Raw genomic sequence first — 17,587 nt, forward strand, 5'->3', positions numbered from 1 at the left:
GGGCAAGCGTAGAGGAGAGCAACAGGGGGACAGCTTGAGGCTTGAAGGGGCAAGCGTAGAGGAGAGCAACAGGGGGACAGCATGAGGCTTGAAGGGGCAAGCGTAGAGGAGAGCAACAGGGGGACAGCAGGAGCTTTGAAGGGGCAAGCGTAGAGGAGAAGAACAGGGGGACCGCAGGAGCTTGAAGGGGCAAGCTTCGAGGAGAGCAACAGGGGGATAGCAGGAGCACCCGTGGAGCCTCATAAGGACCCTGACAAGTGCAACCCCGACAAGTGCAACAGGTGAGGCCCCTCCATTAAAGTGAACACACAGAGGAAGATACCGTAGGACATAGCAAGGGAGGGAGGAGGCTCTGGGCCACAGACCAGTCAGCTATGCCCAGAGGACTACCTCACAACCCCCACCACACCACCCATCCAGGAGAACATTGAGGCCAGGAAGGGCCAAGGCACCGCACCTTGTTGGCCCCGGCGAGATCTGATCAAGGGCCCACAAGAGTGACCCCAGACACCCCGGTTCCCCAGAGCAGGATAAAGGAGCTAAGGTGGAGTTTCCAGGGGGGGCAGGCACTCCTAAGCAGACAAACTGTGGCAACCACAGGAGATGAAGCCTCTAATATCAAGAGGGGCACAGCTGATAACCCAGGCGGGGGGAGGGGTCGCTGGGAGATGTTGCCCCATAAAAGCGGGGGAAGTAAAGGACTGAGAGCCCCGCAGACCTGGTCCAGGAGAGAGAGACAACCTGCCAGGTATAGCCCTGTGGACCTCCATGAGGAGAGAATCCCCAAGTGGCTCCAGAACAGAGGTCCCACAAAAGGAGGCCCAGGGGAGAAGGAGGGGGACCGACCAGCACCTCATCGCGACAAGATCGGACCTCGAAGACATTACATAGAGGGGTTTCTTCTGCCCCCCATGAGGCTCGAGTGGTCTGAGAGGCCCAGAACCAGAATAAAAGCACCAGGGAGGCTAACTTTTAAGGCAAAATGAAAGCCCGGGGAGGGCAACCACCACAATAGATAATTCTATTATCTCTTCAAAGGGGGCTCTTCAAGTTGAAAATAGGCCCAGACAAGCCTGCAGGTTATACAGCAGGAGAAAGGAAAGGACTCCATACTTTTTTTTAAAACATTTTTTATTGTGTTTAGTTTAAATTTACTTTTACAAAACAATCATCACATTACTAGTAAACATGTGTAAACTAAACAAAAACAGCCTTAATACTCTAAAAGAATAAAAGAAAAATGAAAGGACTCCATACCCGCGAATCCACAGCGGATTCGCCGCCAGATTTTGCTATCACTACCTAAATGATGCAACATAGGGTTAAAAGTGATGAGGCAGAGCTCCAGTTGCTCGGGAAGGACGGCGCCAAACCATCATAGGGTTAAGTTGGCACAATTCCTCACAGGCGGCTTTGCAGGGCAGCAGAAAATGCGATTTTACGTGCCGTCAGATTTTGCTTAGGCTGCCGTCAGAATTTGCTTAGGATGCCCTCAGATTTTGCTTAGGCTGCCCAAATGATGCAACATAGGGTTAAAATGGCTGAAGCAGAGCTCCAGTTGCCCGGGAAGGCGGCTTTGCAGGGCAGCAGAAAATGGCATTTTACGTGCCGTCAGACTTTGCTTAGGCTGCCATCTGATTTTCCAATCGCACCATAAATGATGTAACATAGGGTACAAAATTGCCACCATAGGGTTAATGCTGCACTGCCCTGCACAACATAGGGTTAAAATAGATAATATGCCCTGTGGAAACACAGGGTTAATGTAGCACTGCCCCTGCCCCCGCTGCCCCTGCCCCATAGACCAAAAAGCATTTTCTGACGGCAGAAAGCATTTTGTGATGGGTTAATGCTATGCTGTACTGTCCTGCACAACATAGGGTTAAAATAGATAATATGCCCTGTGGAAACATAGGGTTAATAGGGTTAATGTAGCACTGCCCCTGCCCCGTAGACCATAAAGCATTTTCTGACGGGTTAATGCTATGCTGCACTGCCCTGCACAACATAGGGTTAAAATAGATAATATGCCCTGTGGAAACATAGGGTTAATAGGGTTAAGGTAGCACTGCCCCTGCCCCATAGACCAGAAAGCATTTTCTGACGGGTTAATGCTATGCTGCACTGCCCTGCACAACATAGGGTTAAAATAGATAATATGCCCTGTGGAAACATAGGGTTAATAGGGTTAAGGTAGCACTGCCCCTGCCCCATAGACCAGAAAGCATTTTCTGACGGCAGAAAGCATTTTCTGACAGGTTAATGCTATGCTGCACTGCCCTGCACAACGTAGGGTTAAATAGATGATATGCCCTGTGGAAACATAGGGTTAATAGGGTTAATGTAGCGCTGCCCCTGCCCCGTAGACCAGAAAGCATTTTCTGATGGCAGAAAGCATTTTCTGACGGGTTAATGCTATGCTGTACTGCCCTGCACAACATAGGGTTAAAATAGATAATATGCCCTGTGGAAACATAGGGTTAATAGGGTTAATGTAGCACTGCCCCAGCCCCTGACCCCCCTGTCCCCCCTGCCCCTGCCCCATAGACCAGAAAGCATTTTCTGACGGGTTAATGCTATGCTGCACTGCCCTGCACAACATAGGGTTAAAATAGATAATATGCCCTGTGGAAACATAGGGTTAATAGGATTAATGTAGCACTGCCCCTGCCCCATAGATCAGAAAGCATTTTCTGACGGCAGAAAGCATTTTCTGATGGGTTAATGCTATGCTGCACTACCCTGCACAACATAGACATAGGGTTAAAATAGAAAATATACCCTGTGGAAACATAGGTTTAATAGGGTTAAGGTAGCGCTGCCCCTGCCCCTGCCCCCGCTGCCCCTGCTCCCATAGATAAGAAAGCATTTTCTGACAGGTTAATGCTATGCTACACTGCCCTGCACAACATAGGGTTAAAATAGATAATATGCCCTGTGGAAACATAGGGTTAATAGGATTAATGTAGCACTGCCCCTGCCCCTGCTGCCCCTGCCCCATAGACCAGAAAGCATTTTCTGACGGCAGAAAGCATTTTCTGACGGGTTAATGCTATGCTGCACTGCCCTGCACAACATAGGGTTAAAATAGATAATATGCCCTGTGGAAACCTGGGGTTAATAGGATTAATGTAGCACTGCCCCCTGCTGCCCCTGACCCATAGACCAGAAAGCATGTAAAAAAAAAAAAAAAGAAAGCATTTTCTGACAGCAGAAAGCATTTTCTAACGGGTTAATGCTATGCTGCACTGCCCTGCACAACATGGGGTTAAAATAGATAATATGCCCTGTGGAAACAGGGTTAATGTAGCACTGCCCATGCCCCCCCTGCCCCATAGACCAGAAAGCAGTTTCTGACGGGTTAATGCACTGCCCTGCACAACATAGGGTTAAAATAAATAATATGCCCAGTGGAAACATAGGGTTAATAGCGTTAATGTAGAGCTGCCCCTGCCTCCGCTGTCCCTGCCCCATAGACCAGAAAGCATTTTCTGATGGGTTAATGCACTGCCCTGCACAACATAGGGTTAAAATAAATAATATGCCCTGTGGAAACATAGGGTTAATAGCGTTAATGTAGAGCTGTCCCTGCCTCCGCTGCCCCTGCCCCATAGACCAGAAAGCATTTTCTGACGGGTTAATGCACTGCCCTGCACAACATAGGGTTAAAATAAATAATATGCCCTGTGGAAACATAATGGTTAGCACTGCCCCTGCCCGTGCCCCTGCCCCTGCTGCCCCTGAGACCAGAAAGCATTTTCTGACGGGTAAGCAAAATCCGACGTTACAGTACGGTCAGATTTTGCTTCGACATTGAAATTCACGCATGCGCAGTAGCACCCTAAGCATTTTTCGAGGATGAGCAGATTTCGACGTTACACTGGTACCCCGTACCAGCAACACACATCCCGTGTGTTCGTGTGTGTGACTGTGCATGCATGCGAGGGGCCTGAGTGTAGAGAAGTCGCGAGAGCCCCGCTCTCGCGAGAAGTCGCGGAACCGGAAGTCCCGCCCCCGCGCGCTCCGCGCGCATGCCGGGCCGAGGCCGCGGAGAGAAGCGCCCTGCCGGCTCCTCTGAGAACGGGGCCCGCAGCTCCGTTGGGGACGTGAGCTGCACACAGCAAACCCCAGCCACTTCAGGCCCGTTGGCCTAAATCCTTAGAGACACGCAGTTTGTGTGTATTTGGGACTGGCTGGCAATTCATAAATAAAGCCCTTCCAGCTAACCAGCAAGTCTCCTGTTTTCTATTACTGCGTTTTACTACATAAATTGGCGACGAGGATCACCACAACCCACGAAGAAGCATGCAAGGAGCAACGCCACCGCCACCCTTCCTCCAAACTCCAGGTAGGCCTGCCATTCCGTGGCCACAATGGCAGCCCCTATTCATGACCTACGTGGAAGCACTGGGTGGAGCAGGGTTCTCGGCGGCAAGGCGCAGGGCCATGTTACTCAATGCCCTGGGGGTAGAGGGACAAAGAATTTTCGAAAGTCTGACCCCGATCCCGGTTGATGGCGACAACGACGACGTGTTCAAGGAGGCGGTGAGGAGAATCGTTAAGAGGTTTGCCAGCAAAGAAAACACAGTGCTGCACAGAATACGGTTCTACGGTCGGAAGCAGGAAATGTCGGAACCAGTGGATGATTACGTCACTAAGCTGAGGGAACTGGCGGCATTATGTAACTTTGGCAACAATGCGGAAAACCTCATTTGTGACATGTTGACCGTTCACACGAACAGCAGGAAAGTCCAAGATAAATTTATCATCGAAAAGGAACTGCAGCTGGAGAAAGCAATCGAAATTGCCAGAGCAGTCGAAGAAACGGCGGGAAGACGGAAGGAGCTCACAGGAGCCCAGAGCTCCTCTGAAATACAGGCAGTGGGCTTCCATTCAAAAAAAGAAAAGCCGTCATCGGACATGAGGGATGTGAAAGGAAACAGGAAAGAACCCCTCAAGTGCCACAGGTGCACCAGTACGAAGCACTTAGCGTTTGACAGAGAGTGCCCAGCCAGAGATAAGGAGTGCTCCGTATGTAAACGCATTGGCCACTTCTCAATCGTGTGTCGATGGAGAAACAGGAAAGTCACCAGTCTCAACGCAGAGCGCCTCATGGAGAGAGAATCATCCTCAGAAGATGAAGGTAGGCCCACAGTTATAATCGTGAACAGCACAAGAGCCAGGAGAGAGAAGCCCCATTGCACGATTAAAATAGACGGCAATGAAACTAGGGTCATGGCAGACTCAGGTTCGGATCTAACCATCATTCCCCTGAGGACTTACAAAGAAATGGTGGGAAAAGAAAAAGTACAAGTGCTGACTACGCGGCACAAGCCCACAGTTTTCGGGGGAGCGTCGGTTGAACTCTTGGGGTACATAAAGGGCAAAGTCGAATTCAAAGGGAGAGTGGCAATCACTAGAGTTTACTTCAGCCATGAAGGTCCAGCAGTATTAGGTTGGGACGACCAAGACAAACTGAAAATTAGACTGGATCCCAGCACAGAGGATCAGGTACTGTCAGTCAGTGCAAAGGACGGACCTGTGCTCAAAAATGATTATCCTACACTATTCTCAGAGGAGTCAGAGGAGCCGGGGCACATTAAGGGTTTTCTCCACAAAATTGTGCTCAAAAGAAATGCTGTCCCAGTCAAGCATCGGGTGAGGCCAGTACCTGCCACAGCCAGAGATACCCTCAGAGGACAGTTAGACAAGATGAAGAGGGAGGGGGTCATAGAAGAAATCGAAGCATCCGAGTGGTTGAGCCCGGTGGTTCTCATAAAGAAGCCCCAATCCCAGGAATTGAGGGTCTGCATAGACCTGCGCAGCTTAAACTTGGAAGTCATCACGGACAATTACCCTCTTCCAAGCATCAACGAACTCATTCTACTAATGAAAGAGGCCAAGATATTTTCAAAACTCGACATGAGAAATGCATACCACCAAATACAGCTCCATGAAGAGTCAAAACCCCTCACGGCATTCATCACTCCGTTTGGGACATACCAATTCACCAAAATGCCGTTTGGGTTGTCATCAGCAGCATCGGCTTTCCAAAGGATGATGGATGTCCTGCTACGCAATGTTAAAAACGTAGTGTATTTCCAGGACGACATCCTGGTGTATGCAGGGGATGAGCAGACCCACGACTCCACGTTGAGAAAAGTCCTCAACAAGCTACAAGAAGCAGGCATCCGCTTACGCCATGAAAAATGCATGTTCAAGGTGAAAGAGGTCGAATACTTAGGGTACCTGATCTCGGAAAAAGGCATCAGTCCAAAACGGAACCTCATGCAGGCCATCAGTAGAGCTCCAGAACCCACCTGCAAAGAAGAAGTGAGGTCATTTCTTGGACTCGCTGAGTACTATGCCAAATTCATACCAAAGTTCTCAGAAACCACAGCACCCCTCCGCGACTTACTCAAAAAAGGGTCGGAGTTTACGTGGCAAGAACCGCAAAAGATTGCGATGGGAAGCATAAAACAGCACATCATGGATGACCCATGTCTGCAACCATTTAATCCAACGTGGGAGACAGTCATCACCACAGACGCCAGTGCGTATGGACTGGGAGCAGTATTAACTCAAAAGAAAGGTGACACGGAACATGTGGTAGCCTTTGCGTCGAAGGCGTTATCGGAAGCGGAACAGAATTACTCCACCATTGAAAAGGAAATGCTGGCGTGTGCATGGGCAGTGGAACATTTCAGAACATACGTGTGGGGCACAAAGTTCAAGCTGCTGACGGACCATAAACCGCTCATCCACATGCTCAGCCCTGGAGGGACCAAAACATCCACACCCAGATTAGCACGCATTGCAGCCAAACTGCAAGAGTACACTTTTGAAGTCCAGCACATTTCAGGTTGGAAAAATACGCAGGCCGACTGCATGTCGCGGCTGCCGGAAGATAAGGATAAAGCAACCACATTCCTACATGGGGAATGCATCGTGGCATCCGTCATGGACTTAAGAGCACCCGACTACCTGGAACTCAGTGAAAGGCACTGGGAGGAAGAGGATGGGAAAGACCCCACCATGACCAGGATTCGAGAATGCATCAAAGAAGGTTGGCCCAGTGAAAAAGTGCTGCCCGAAGGCATGAGGCCATATTGGAAAGTGTCGGATGAGCTGTCCGAAATCGAAGGGATCGTCATGAAAAATGATCAAATCATTCCCCCAATAGGTATGAGGAAAACCATTCTCTGCCGGGCTCACGCGGGACACCTCGGAAATACGATGACTCGCCGCAGAGTGAGAGAGGCCTACTGGTGGCCGTCCATGGACCAAGAAATTCGCACCATGATAGAACGGTGTCATGAATGCTTAAACAGCGACAAAAGACTTAAGGTCCGCCAGGCACCCCTGATACCCACAGAAATACCCGAAGCAGTATGGTCCAAAATAGGCATCGACTTCATAGGACCCCTGGAGGCTATGTCGCCGGAACACAGGTATGGCATAGTGCTGGTGGACTACTTATCGAAATGGGTGGAGGCAGAGTTTGTCCCTAATATAACCACCAAGACGGTCATAGAAGGACTCACAGAAATTTTCCAAAGGGAAGGCCTCCCCAAGGAGGTGGTTACGGACAATGGGGTGCAATTGGTCTCTAAAGACATGGAAGATTTTCTAAAAAGAAATCATATCATTCAAAAGAAAGCTGCCCTGTATCACCCTCAGGCCAATGGGCTTGTAGAAAGGGCAAACAGGTTCATAAAGGGCGCCATCCAATTGGCAACAGCTTCAGGAATGGACCCGCTCAAAACCACCAAAGAGGCCATAGCGGCCCACAGACTCACTCCAAATGGCATCACGCAGGTTTCCCCGTTCAAAATGTTGAGAGGGAGGAGTGCGGCGTCCACGCTGAGTCCACCATGGCTATCGAAAGTACGAGAAGATGAGGCTGTGGACATGTCAGAAGTAGTGTGGCGAATCCAAAGCAGTAAGGCACGTATGAAGTCATGGAGTGATGAGAGAAGGAGGGCCAAACAAGCGCCAGACATAAGAAAGGGAGACCTGGTCAAGATCAGACTACCAAAGAAAGATCAAATCAGAGGGTCCCGATACAGTCGACCCTGCCAAGTAATTCACAAAGGAACAAACTACATTCGCACGGAAGACGGGCGCACATGGAACGTTGAAAGAGTAGCACTGTACCAGAGGAGGCAAGAAAGAGAGAGGTCTCCGGAGAGATCACTAGTAGAGACTGAGAAGAACTATGGGAGAAGCGAGGAACGTGAACACGAAGGAGACGACAAAGAAAGGTTAGAACCTGAGATCGAACCGGAAGAACTCGATGCGGACCCGGAACCAGAGCAGCAAGAAGAGTGCGCTGGAACCAGGGAGCGGCCCAGAAGAGAGCACAGAAGACCGGTGAGATACAATGACTATGTTGTACAGTGACTCTATTATCAGTCGGAAAAAGGGAGGTGTGTAGAGAAGTCGCGAGAGCCCCGCTCTCGCGAGAAGTCGCGGAACCGGAAGTCCCGCCCCCGCGCGCTCCGCGCGCATTACGAGCCGGGCCGAGGACGCGGAAAGAAGCGCCCTGCCGGCTCCTCTGAGAACGGGGCCCGCAGCTCCGTTGGGGACGTGAGCTGCACACAGCAAACCCCAGCCACTTCAGGCCCGTTGGCCTAAATCCTTAGAGACACGCAGTTTGTGTGTATTTGGGACTGGCTGGCAATTCATAAATAAAGCCCTTCCAGCTAACCAGCAAGTCTCCTGTTTTCTATTACTGCGTTTTACTACACTGAGGGTCACACGCCACATCTAACATATTTCCTTTATAATTATTAAGCCTTCCTTTACCTTTATTTATGCATGAAGAAAAGGCTGTAAACGTTAAAAAAAAAACTCCCCCAATTCAGCCTGGAGCTCCTATCGTTATCGCACTTTGTACATTGGCCCATATTAGTGGTCAGTGGTTTGACTATTATCAGCTAAGGCTCATGACAACACTGTAAAGTGGCGGCCATATATGTTCATGTACGTTACGGTCGGAGTGTGAAAAAAACATTCAGTAATATTAGAGTAACTTCCGCTTGTCCTAATTTAAAAAAAATCAAAAATAACCATACAAAGTAATAATAATTACTGAAATAGTATGCGCGTCCACATTTTGCATTCAAAATATGAACACTGTTTACGTTTCCGATGCCCTCTTTCCGGCCCAATTCAAAACTCGAACCCATCTACAAGATGGCGACCAAGTCCGCAAGATAATGTCAAGGATCCAAACACAGAGTATTCCCTCGTTTGTTTCTGATGGAGACAGCTCTAGGTGTTGGGACGCCACCTGGCGGCGAAAGGGCAAGTTGTATTTGCCGGTCGCTGTGGCTTCCTGCTTCTGCACTGGGTGTGACAGCGGAAGTGCAGGGCCACGACTGTAGAGCGCTGGTTCTCCATCTTCTTCACCTCCAGAAGCTCGACCGAAGAATCCAGGATGCCGGTGAGATGCCTTTGGGGTTGCGCCAGCCTTCTTCCATCAGCTTTAGGGTGCGCCGATGGCCAGGGTCTTATGTTGAACGTGGGGAGCGGGGGGGGGGGGGTCACAGTCGGACATTCAGGAAGTGAGAGGCAATGGTCAGACCCTGGACCAGCCGCCGCCCAACAGTGCAGCCTGGGAGGGCAGGACGATTAATACGTGAATTTACTCGGAGAGTGTTTACATATCTGATTTTCCGACTATTCAAAATGCAGGGTTCACCACAGGGCAATGTTGGCGTAGTGATTAGGTAATAGCTGGGGTTCAGACCTGTGTTTGCGTTCCTGTTTTTGTAAATGTTTTGGGAACGAGGGAGCACTTGTCCTCAGTTGAATTTGTTTGTATCATACAAGATATCTGATGCCCTGGTGAATGGTTTGGGTTCAAACAAGTGCTTATGTGGTGTCCCAAAAACTTATTGTTTTTTGCTTCACTTGAGAGAATGCTGCTGTCCTTGTTTACTTCGGTGGCTGACTTTTAGGTTCAAAATGAAGGCGCATTTGTTATACTATTTTGATTAGTGGTCTTCTACTTGGGCATTGCGTGTACAAAGCGATATACTACTTGCTGTCATAATTTGTAGAACATTATCCTTCCGTTCACATATTGATGAACGCGTTTGTTAATGTTCTGTTTTTTTAATCGAATATTTTTTTTTTTTTGTCATTGGTGACTATTCTGGTTGGTATGGAGTGGTCTTTGTAAGTCAACAAACACTTCTGTTTGGATTGAGGCTGTGTTTGATGATCTAATAAATGAACAACTTCTATTGGCAAAACGGGACATCGCTTTTGATGGCTTAGAGTTAATGTTGAAGGCATTTGTACAGTGCACCGTCACCACCGGAGTAGTCCACAGGCGTCTGGCGGATCTGAAAAAGAGTGTGAAGAAAGGGGGGGTATGGGGATTAGTAGAGTGTAGTGAGAATAGGGAAGTATGAGCTGTGATGTCCTGTTGGAAGCTTCAGTTCGGTTTGCACTGTTTGCTGAGCTGAAGTGCGGTTTTTGGGTCTGTGCGAATTCACATGTTAGTCTGTTGTTGCATGTGGTGAAGTGCGTGCTGATTGCTGTGCCGAGAGGTGTTTGTGTTGGTTTCTTTATGAGGGGTGTATGCAGAAAGTTGAGAATTGGGTTAGTGGGTTTCCCTTACTACTTTGTACGTTTCTATGCTCAACATCTCTGATTATCCTGTGTTTGGTATTGTAGTTTGTACGACCTAGTTGGCAGCCTATTGGAGTGGAAATTGTCTTCTGTGTTACTCTAGTGTTACGTGTATCTGGCTTATACTGGCATATTCCCAACTGGGTTGGGGATGTTAAGGCAAGAGGATTCTGGTCCCTCCCTGTGCATCCTGTGTGGGCATCTTGCCTACCTAGGTTTCCTCTGTGGATTAGCAGTGTTGTGGACATGTGTGGTTGGGGCGTGCCCCTGCCTTCTGGTTAGGGAATATTAACTTGAGGGTCATGGTTTCCTCCATGGGATTCTTGTTTCCAGTTGGGTCTATGGGTGGTTGGGGCGTGCCCCTGCCTTCTGGTTAGGGAATATTAACTTGAGGGTCATGGTTTCATCCATGGGATTCCTGTTTCCAGTTGGGTCTATGCTTCCTAGTCGTTAGAGCCCAGTTTGGAGTCGTTTATCTGAATTCCAGATGATCCTTTGTGTTGCGATTTATTTTTTATTTTTTTTTGTAATAAGTAAAGTGGTATTGTATAGCACTCTTCAGCCATTTGTTGTTGGCATTGCTGCGTGTGGTTCTAGAAGCTTCCAGAAGAGGGAGGGCTTAGTTGCCTAGCAAGGTGTTGACGTTAAAAGGAAGAACCTGGGTCCTGTTTGCTGGTATCCTTCTGTGGATTTGGCAGAGAGCCCCTTGGGGAATATGTTATCTGGAAGAGAAAACACATGATCTGCAAGGCTGAGGGTGCTTTGGGTTGGGTCGTATTATCAGATGAGGGGGAGGAAATGAGCACTAAATAGGGGAGCATAGACCAAGCCCAATAATGTTCAGGTGGTATCGGCTAGGTCTTTGACAGCCATCTGTGGGGATTTGAGTGTGTAGAGTTAAGGTGCTGAAAGATTCTAAAGGGCAATAGACAAACGTGGAGTACAAGTAGTGGGCATGATAGTTAAACATTGTGAGCCCTCCGGAAGCAAGGTTGTATGCTTTCTGGTAAAATGAATAGGTGGTTTACCGGTAGTTCGTGGTATATTTGTTAGATTATTTTTCAGTTGTGTGGATTCTAAACCAAGTGAGTTTTTTTCTGGATCTTTTGTTAGTGTGTTGCATGTGGGATTCGGATAATTTCTAGAATTTTAAAAGGCCCCTCCCTTAAGCTAGGTGAGGTGAGTAGGTGGCGAGTTCTAGTGTTGGTGTCGTGTGAAGTTAGTTGAAAAGCCAGATTTGAGCAATTTTCTGAACGTTGGCCCGTCTTCATCTGTAGGGAGATGCTCGAGTAGGGAGTTTATCATTTAGTTGTTGGGGGGATAGAACAAGGATCGTCCATGCAGTTTCCATTTGAAGTTTCGTTACTCATGTGTTGCTGCTGGGTTCAAGTGTCCTTGATGGTCCATCATGTGAGAATGTCCTGATGGATTCCAGGCCCCTGTCATGGGCAGTAACTTGTAGTCTGTGCTAGTAAGTGAATATTTCAGACCTAAACAAAGGGGGATATTTGCTGTTCTACTGGATAAATGTATATATTTCTTTTCATTATTTAAGCAAGGACCTAGTTTAGGAGGGTAGCTGCAGAGGGCTGCACATGAAAGGGGTGGAATGTTTAGTTTGGGAGCTGGGCAGCAGGTGGCGGGTGTATGCTAATGTAGGTATTATCTGCATAATTACACATTTGCATTGGTTACTCTGCAAAATCTAGTTGCAGGGTACAGTGGGCCCAAATTTGGGAGAGCAATAGGCCAACAGGTTGACCTCCATCCTAATTATAGTGTGGTGGTGTGAAGGGGCTACTACCTACAAAGACCCGGATAAGAGTGCGTCTGGACCAATTGGGTAACTATTAACAACCTATAATGACCCACCGTGGTCTAAGACAAGGATGCGTTTCAGCACCATTTCTTTAACATTTTTATATTAGTAATTTGGATCAAGCTTTTACGACAAGCAGGTCTTTCCCCCAAGTTTGTGACATGTACAAAAAGTTCTGTACATGGCTTATGCAGATGATTTGGTGGTTCTAGATCAGACCCCTACCGGGCTCCCAGATTATTTGAAACAGTTGCAGCTGGAAATTAATGCACACACCTTTTAATTGAGGCCGACTCGCTCTAAAAAGAGGGAAAACTTTAAATGGCTGTTGAGTCAAAAGAGTTGAAATTGCTGATAATTTATTTGGGGTTTGTTCTTTGCATAACGTTTTTTCTAATAGACCGAAATCAAAGGATGCATAATTGAAAATGATGGATAAACACTTTGAGCAGCTATTTTACCTGTTATTAAACATTTAACTTATGGTGCTGCACTGTTACTGGCTGGGTTCGATTGGGGACAAATAGAGGTGCAAATATGGCACATTGTTTTAAGGTTACCTAATGGGAGCTCCTATGAGTGGAATTAGACATAAACTTGGCCTTCTCTCTATACAGTGTAGGATTGATTGAAAAAATGATAGTTTTTACGTAGAATCATGAACCTTCCTAGGAATACCTTATTTGCTGATCTACATATTCTTTTTGCGGACGAATCCTGTAAGGTTTTGAATAAATGGTGCTATGCCATTCTGCAGGCCGTGGACTCCACCATTGAAGAGTTGTCCGAGACTCTGTAAATGTAAAACGAAATTGGAGCATGTGGATTGGATTATAAACAGAGATCCTTTTTGAAATCTAGCTTTTTCTACCATGCAAAAATGGATTTAAAACCTGTTGGTATTATCTCACGTTATTGGATTCACTATTAATCATATGATTTTTAGAAACCGTTTTATTAGGTTGAAATTTAACCTGGTTTTAATGAATGAAGTTGGAGGTGCTAGACAAAAAATTGTGCGTGAGACTAGGGTGTGCTGTTTGTGTTAAGTCGTCGGAGTCGCTAAAACATTTAATAGTAGTCGTTGAAGTTCTAGCTTTGAGAGAAAAATGGTTAAGAAAATGTGTGCATTTAGAGAACTTAGTTCACAAATGATGCTTGGTGTCTTATCATGTCGGGGCATCAAATTTAGCTCTCATATTGGTGCTAGCATTTCTTAACGAGACGTTATCCATTTTGTGTCCTATTTTAAAATCCAGTTATTTTGTGTTTGAAGAATTTTACGTTTATTGTCATGCGTTGGTTAATGTATGTAATGTTGATTGTGAAAACTTTTGGTAAACCAAATCACATTAAATAAAATGGTGTTACATGCAACATTTTTCTCAGTCATAATTCCACATATGATTTATATAGGGTGTTCTATAACTTTTCATATTAACATTATACAAACTTCTCAAACATGCCATCTACACCCACGTTTTCAAACTTAAGACAATTTTTTAGATCATATGAAGTTCCTAATCTACATTGTAAATCTGTATACTTGTGTTGTCCCCCAACCCAGTAGATAATTTCCCATCAGACACCGCCTTTTTTGTGCACGCCCAGTGTTGAACATTTTTTGGAGCAAGATTTGTTATTCTCCTATATCCAAACTCCACTACAAAATTGCCAAAGAGGCTTCTCTGGATCCTGCTGTTTGTTGCCTTTGACACACATTCAAGTGACCACAGTAGAGCTAATGAAGGGACTTGTTGCTGTGTTCATTCAGTTTTTGGTGTTCAGATGACTAAAGTTGCGGTGCTACTTGGTTCTTCTCATTCAACATGTGGAAGTTGTTGGATCCCTGCTATTCAGGCATCTTTCAGTCTTGGTGGGTGAGAAATTTGGACCAGAAAATGAGGTTTTCAGTCGTGTTTCTATGATGAAGTGACAAAACTTTTTTTTGTTTAGGGGTTTCTTACTTTCCATTAGAGGACCGTTAAGGCTCCAGCGATGGGGGCCCTTTAGGACTAAATGAGGGACTTATTGGAGTATACAGCTTAGTATTTTTCTTGAAATTAGTCACTTTGGGATGTAATAAAGCAGATTTTAGATTCCAGTGTTGAGTCACTTTACAGGGTTCGAAATTAAGATTAGATGAGCAGTCCTAAAACCAGCTACTGGGTGTTGGTCATCACCCAGTTGGCAGGGGATGCTACATTAATGTTTTGCCCATTATAAATGATCCATTGTCTTTAAATGTGTCCTAACTCAATAACATTCTCAAATATTGAAAGTTATTCTCACATATGCATGTTTGTAAGGCACCACTTGGCCTGAAGAGCCCAACGTAGCTGTTGGTTTTAAGCTTAACGGGCTCTCCTAGGCTAGAAGCGGGAGCTAAATAGCTCTCAGCAACTTCAAACCCTACTTTATCTTCGAAAAGTTGCCACATTCTGGCTCTGGAAGTTAGAAGCAATGCTTTCAGAAATGAGCCACCACGTGATGAGGCATGTTACAAATCCTCTGTTACCAGGAGTAAAAGTATCTTAAAATGACACAAGGGACTTACATAATGGAGACATGGTACAATGATTGGCCCGCCACTTTGTTTCAATATATCTAGTATTTGTATTTTATTTATATAGCGCGCCTAGCCCAGAGGCATCTTGCATTGCCTATCACAAATACTAATAAACAAAAACAAGAGTAATGGCTGGATGGTTTTGAATTCCTGCGCAGCCTATCACACCGTCAATTTAAGACCTTATGTAAATCAGACTGGTACTGCCACCAGGCAACGTCACATTTGCATAGAAACTCGAGCAACCCCAGAAAAAGATGGTCTATAGGGTTGCCAAAGCAATGCTAGAGGTTTATAATTAATTTTAAAACATTCCAGCCATCAACCTTGTGCAAATGTCACACTGAGTGGGACAGGTATACCCAGACATGGGTCCTGAGCCTGCTGTGCCTTGAGACCCCAGCTACACCTTACTGACATTCAGTGAGACAGAATGTCTAGGATTGCTTTTGCAAAAAGGGTGTGACCTAACAGTTCGAGGTTGACTGTCCCCTTTGGGGTTGGACCAAGCCTGATTTGCATATGGCCTTTCCCCTTCTGTTCTAGCATGGCTGGCTGAAGAATGATGGTCCTGGGGTGGCCCAGAGCATTGCCTGAGGTAATGAATAATGCAAAACCTTCCAGCGACGCAAATATCAAAAATACAAAAGATTCAGTAGATTGCACAATGCTGAAGGATCTTACATATACAAGACCCCACTGTTAGGACAGTTTTTTTCTGAAGTCCAACTAAGGGCTTCACAAAACCATACAACTGAGACAGTACAAAACTCCACTCTTAGTATAAGGCTGTACCACCTCAGTATTTGGTAGCGTAGACGGAGAAGCCAGGCTTATCTTGGGAGGGAGAGAGGTCTGTAGGAAAGTGCAGAGAACCTGTAGCATACAAATGGTTCAAAAGAAATGCACCCAGAAGTATTCTAAAAAAAATAAAGGTTTATTATAGATACAAATAGGCCAGGTTAAATCTTGGTGGTTGAGTACTTTGGTACTTAAGGTACACAGACCAAAGCATAGACCTTGTTCAGAATAACTAACAGTAATCGGTCAAGTCAGACCTAATCATGATATGATTGTGTATAGGCGCTATATAAATAAACTATGTGTTTCAAAGCGCTTCAAGGCAAGGGAGGGAACAAGGGAAAGAACAATGACATTCTTACAGGCCATGAACAGTAAGGATGTGAAATTAACTATCGTACTCGGCCTGACGACATTTCAGATAGTGCAAGAGCTAAAACATAGATAAGGAGGGGAGGGAGGTGGGAATAAAATGGAAGCAGACAGGTGACTACCGTACTAGGCCTGACGACATTTCTGGTAGAGCCGGGGAAAAAAAAGTGGTGAGGGAGAGGGGTGCCTAAGGTAGGGGAGGAACAAAACAGGCGACTATCATATTAGGCCTGACGACATTTCAGATCGTGCTGGAGGGGGGTTGGGGAGGAAAAAACTGTAAGGGGAGGGAGGAGGAGACAGACGAGTTTGCTATCATACTAGGTCCAGGGACAATTCAGATAGAGTAAGTGCATAGAAGAAAGTAAGGGGAGGAGATAGGAAAGGGAGAAGGGAAAGGAGGAGAGAACAGAGTTAGCAGTCAAAAGAGTGGAGAAGCAAGAGGGGAGAGTGAATACAATTGCAAAAGTCAGTAGTAACACATAATGTTGCAAGCCAGGATATAAGATGAAGATGGGAACAGCATGATTCAGGGCCACCATGAGTACAAGATGCAAAAGAAGTTCAGCATGAGAGTTGAGAAAGGGTGACGCACCATGAATGAATAAAGTCCATAAAAGTCAAATCCAGCATTGGCCACAAGACGGGGATGGTGAAACCAGAAGTAGGCTTGAGTGGGGTGATGGAGGAGCAGGGTAGAAGAATCGAGCAAAACGGGCAACACCTGTGTGCGAGAATGGTGGGGGCACAAGGGAACATCACAGGGGGACCAGAGGGAGTAACACAAGTTGGTGCATGCTTACCTGCTGTCTGAGCAGGGGGTCGAGCCCTGGGTCCTCCTGGTCCGAACAAGTCCAAACAGGAATTCCCCTTTTTTTTCGTCTGCCCTTCGCTTAGGACGCCCGGGCGAGAGACGCCCTTGATCTAATAGTTAGGAGCAGGAAGGAAGAGGCAGGGCTAAGAAGGTGGGCGGTGCTTGCTAAGTGGTGAAAAAGAGCGGCAAACAGGAAGGCACCAGTGGGCGGGGCTTGCTAAGTGGTGAAAAAGAGCGGCAAACAGGAAGGCACAAGGTGGGCGGGACTTGCTAAGTGGTGAAAGAGCGGCAAACAGGAAGGCACCAGGTGGGCGGGGCTTGCTAAGTGGTGAAAAAGAGCAGCAAACAGGAAGGCACCAGGTGGGCGGGGCTTGCCAAGTGGTGAAAGAGCAGCAAACAAGAAGGCACCAGGTGGGCGGGGCTTGCCAAGTGGTGAAAGAGCGGCAAACGGGAAGGCATGAGGTGGGCGGGGCTTGGGTCAGGTGATCGAGATCCACTTGCACCTGCTCCCCATCTGCAAAGGAAAAGATGCTGGAGGGCTCCTTAAGTAAGAAAAAAGAGCGGCAAA

The 17,587-nt window shown here is 46.8% G+C and overlaps 1 protein-coding gene across 3 annotated transcripts in view; it reads left to right on the forward strand.

Moving 5' to 3' along the window:
* The first annotated feature begins 9,269 nt into the window (after positions 1–9,269).
* The window catches only part of ARPC3 (actin related protein 2/3 complex subunit 3), a 58,022-nt gene continuing 49,704 nt past the window's right edge, over positions 9,270–17,587 (forward strand). The window contains exon 1 of one of the 3 annotated variants that reach the window (XM_069619551.1): positions 9,270–9,448. In XM_069619551.1, coding sequence (XP_069475652.1) covers positions 9,443–9,448 — 6 coding nt within the window. In that variant the 5' untranslated portion in view covers positions 9,270–9,442. Of the gene's footprint in view, positions 9,496–9,612; positions 9,735–17,587 lie in introns of those variants that run through there. The other 2 variants (XM_069619550.1, XM_069619552.1) reach the window with 2 other exon arrangements.

The sequence above is a fragment of the Ambystoma mexicanum genome, chromosome 10, assembly GCF_040938575.1.
Source record: "Ambystoma mexicanum isolate Mex_15411 chromosome 10, UKY_AmexF1_1, whole genome shotgun sequence".
NCBI classification, from domain to species: Eukaryota; Metazoa; Chordata; class Amphibia; order Caudata; family Ambystomatidae; genus Ambystoma; species Ambystoma mexicanum.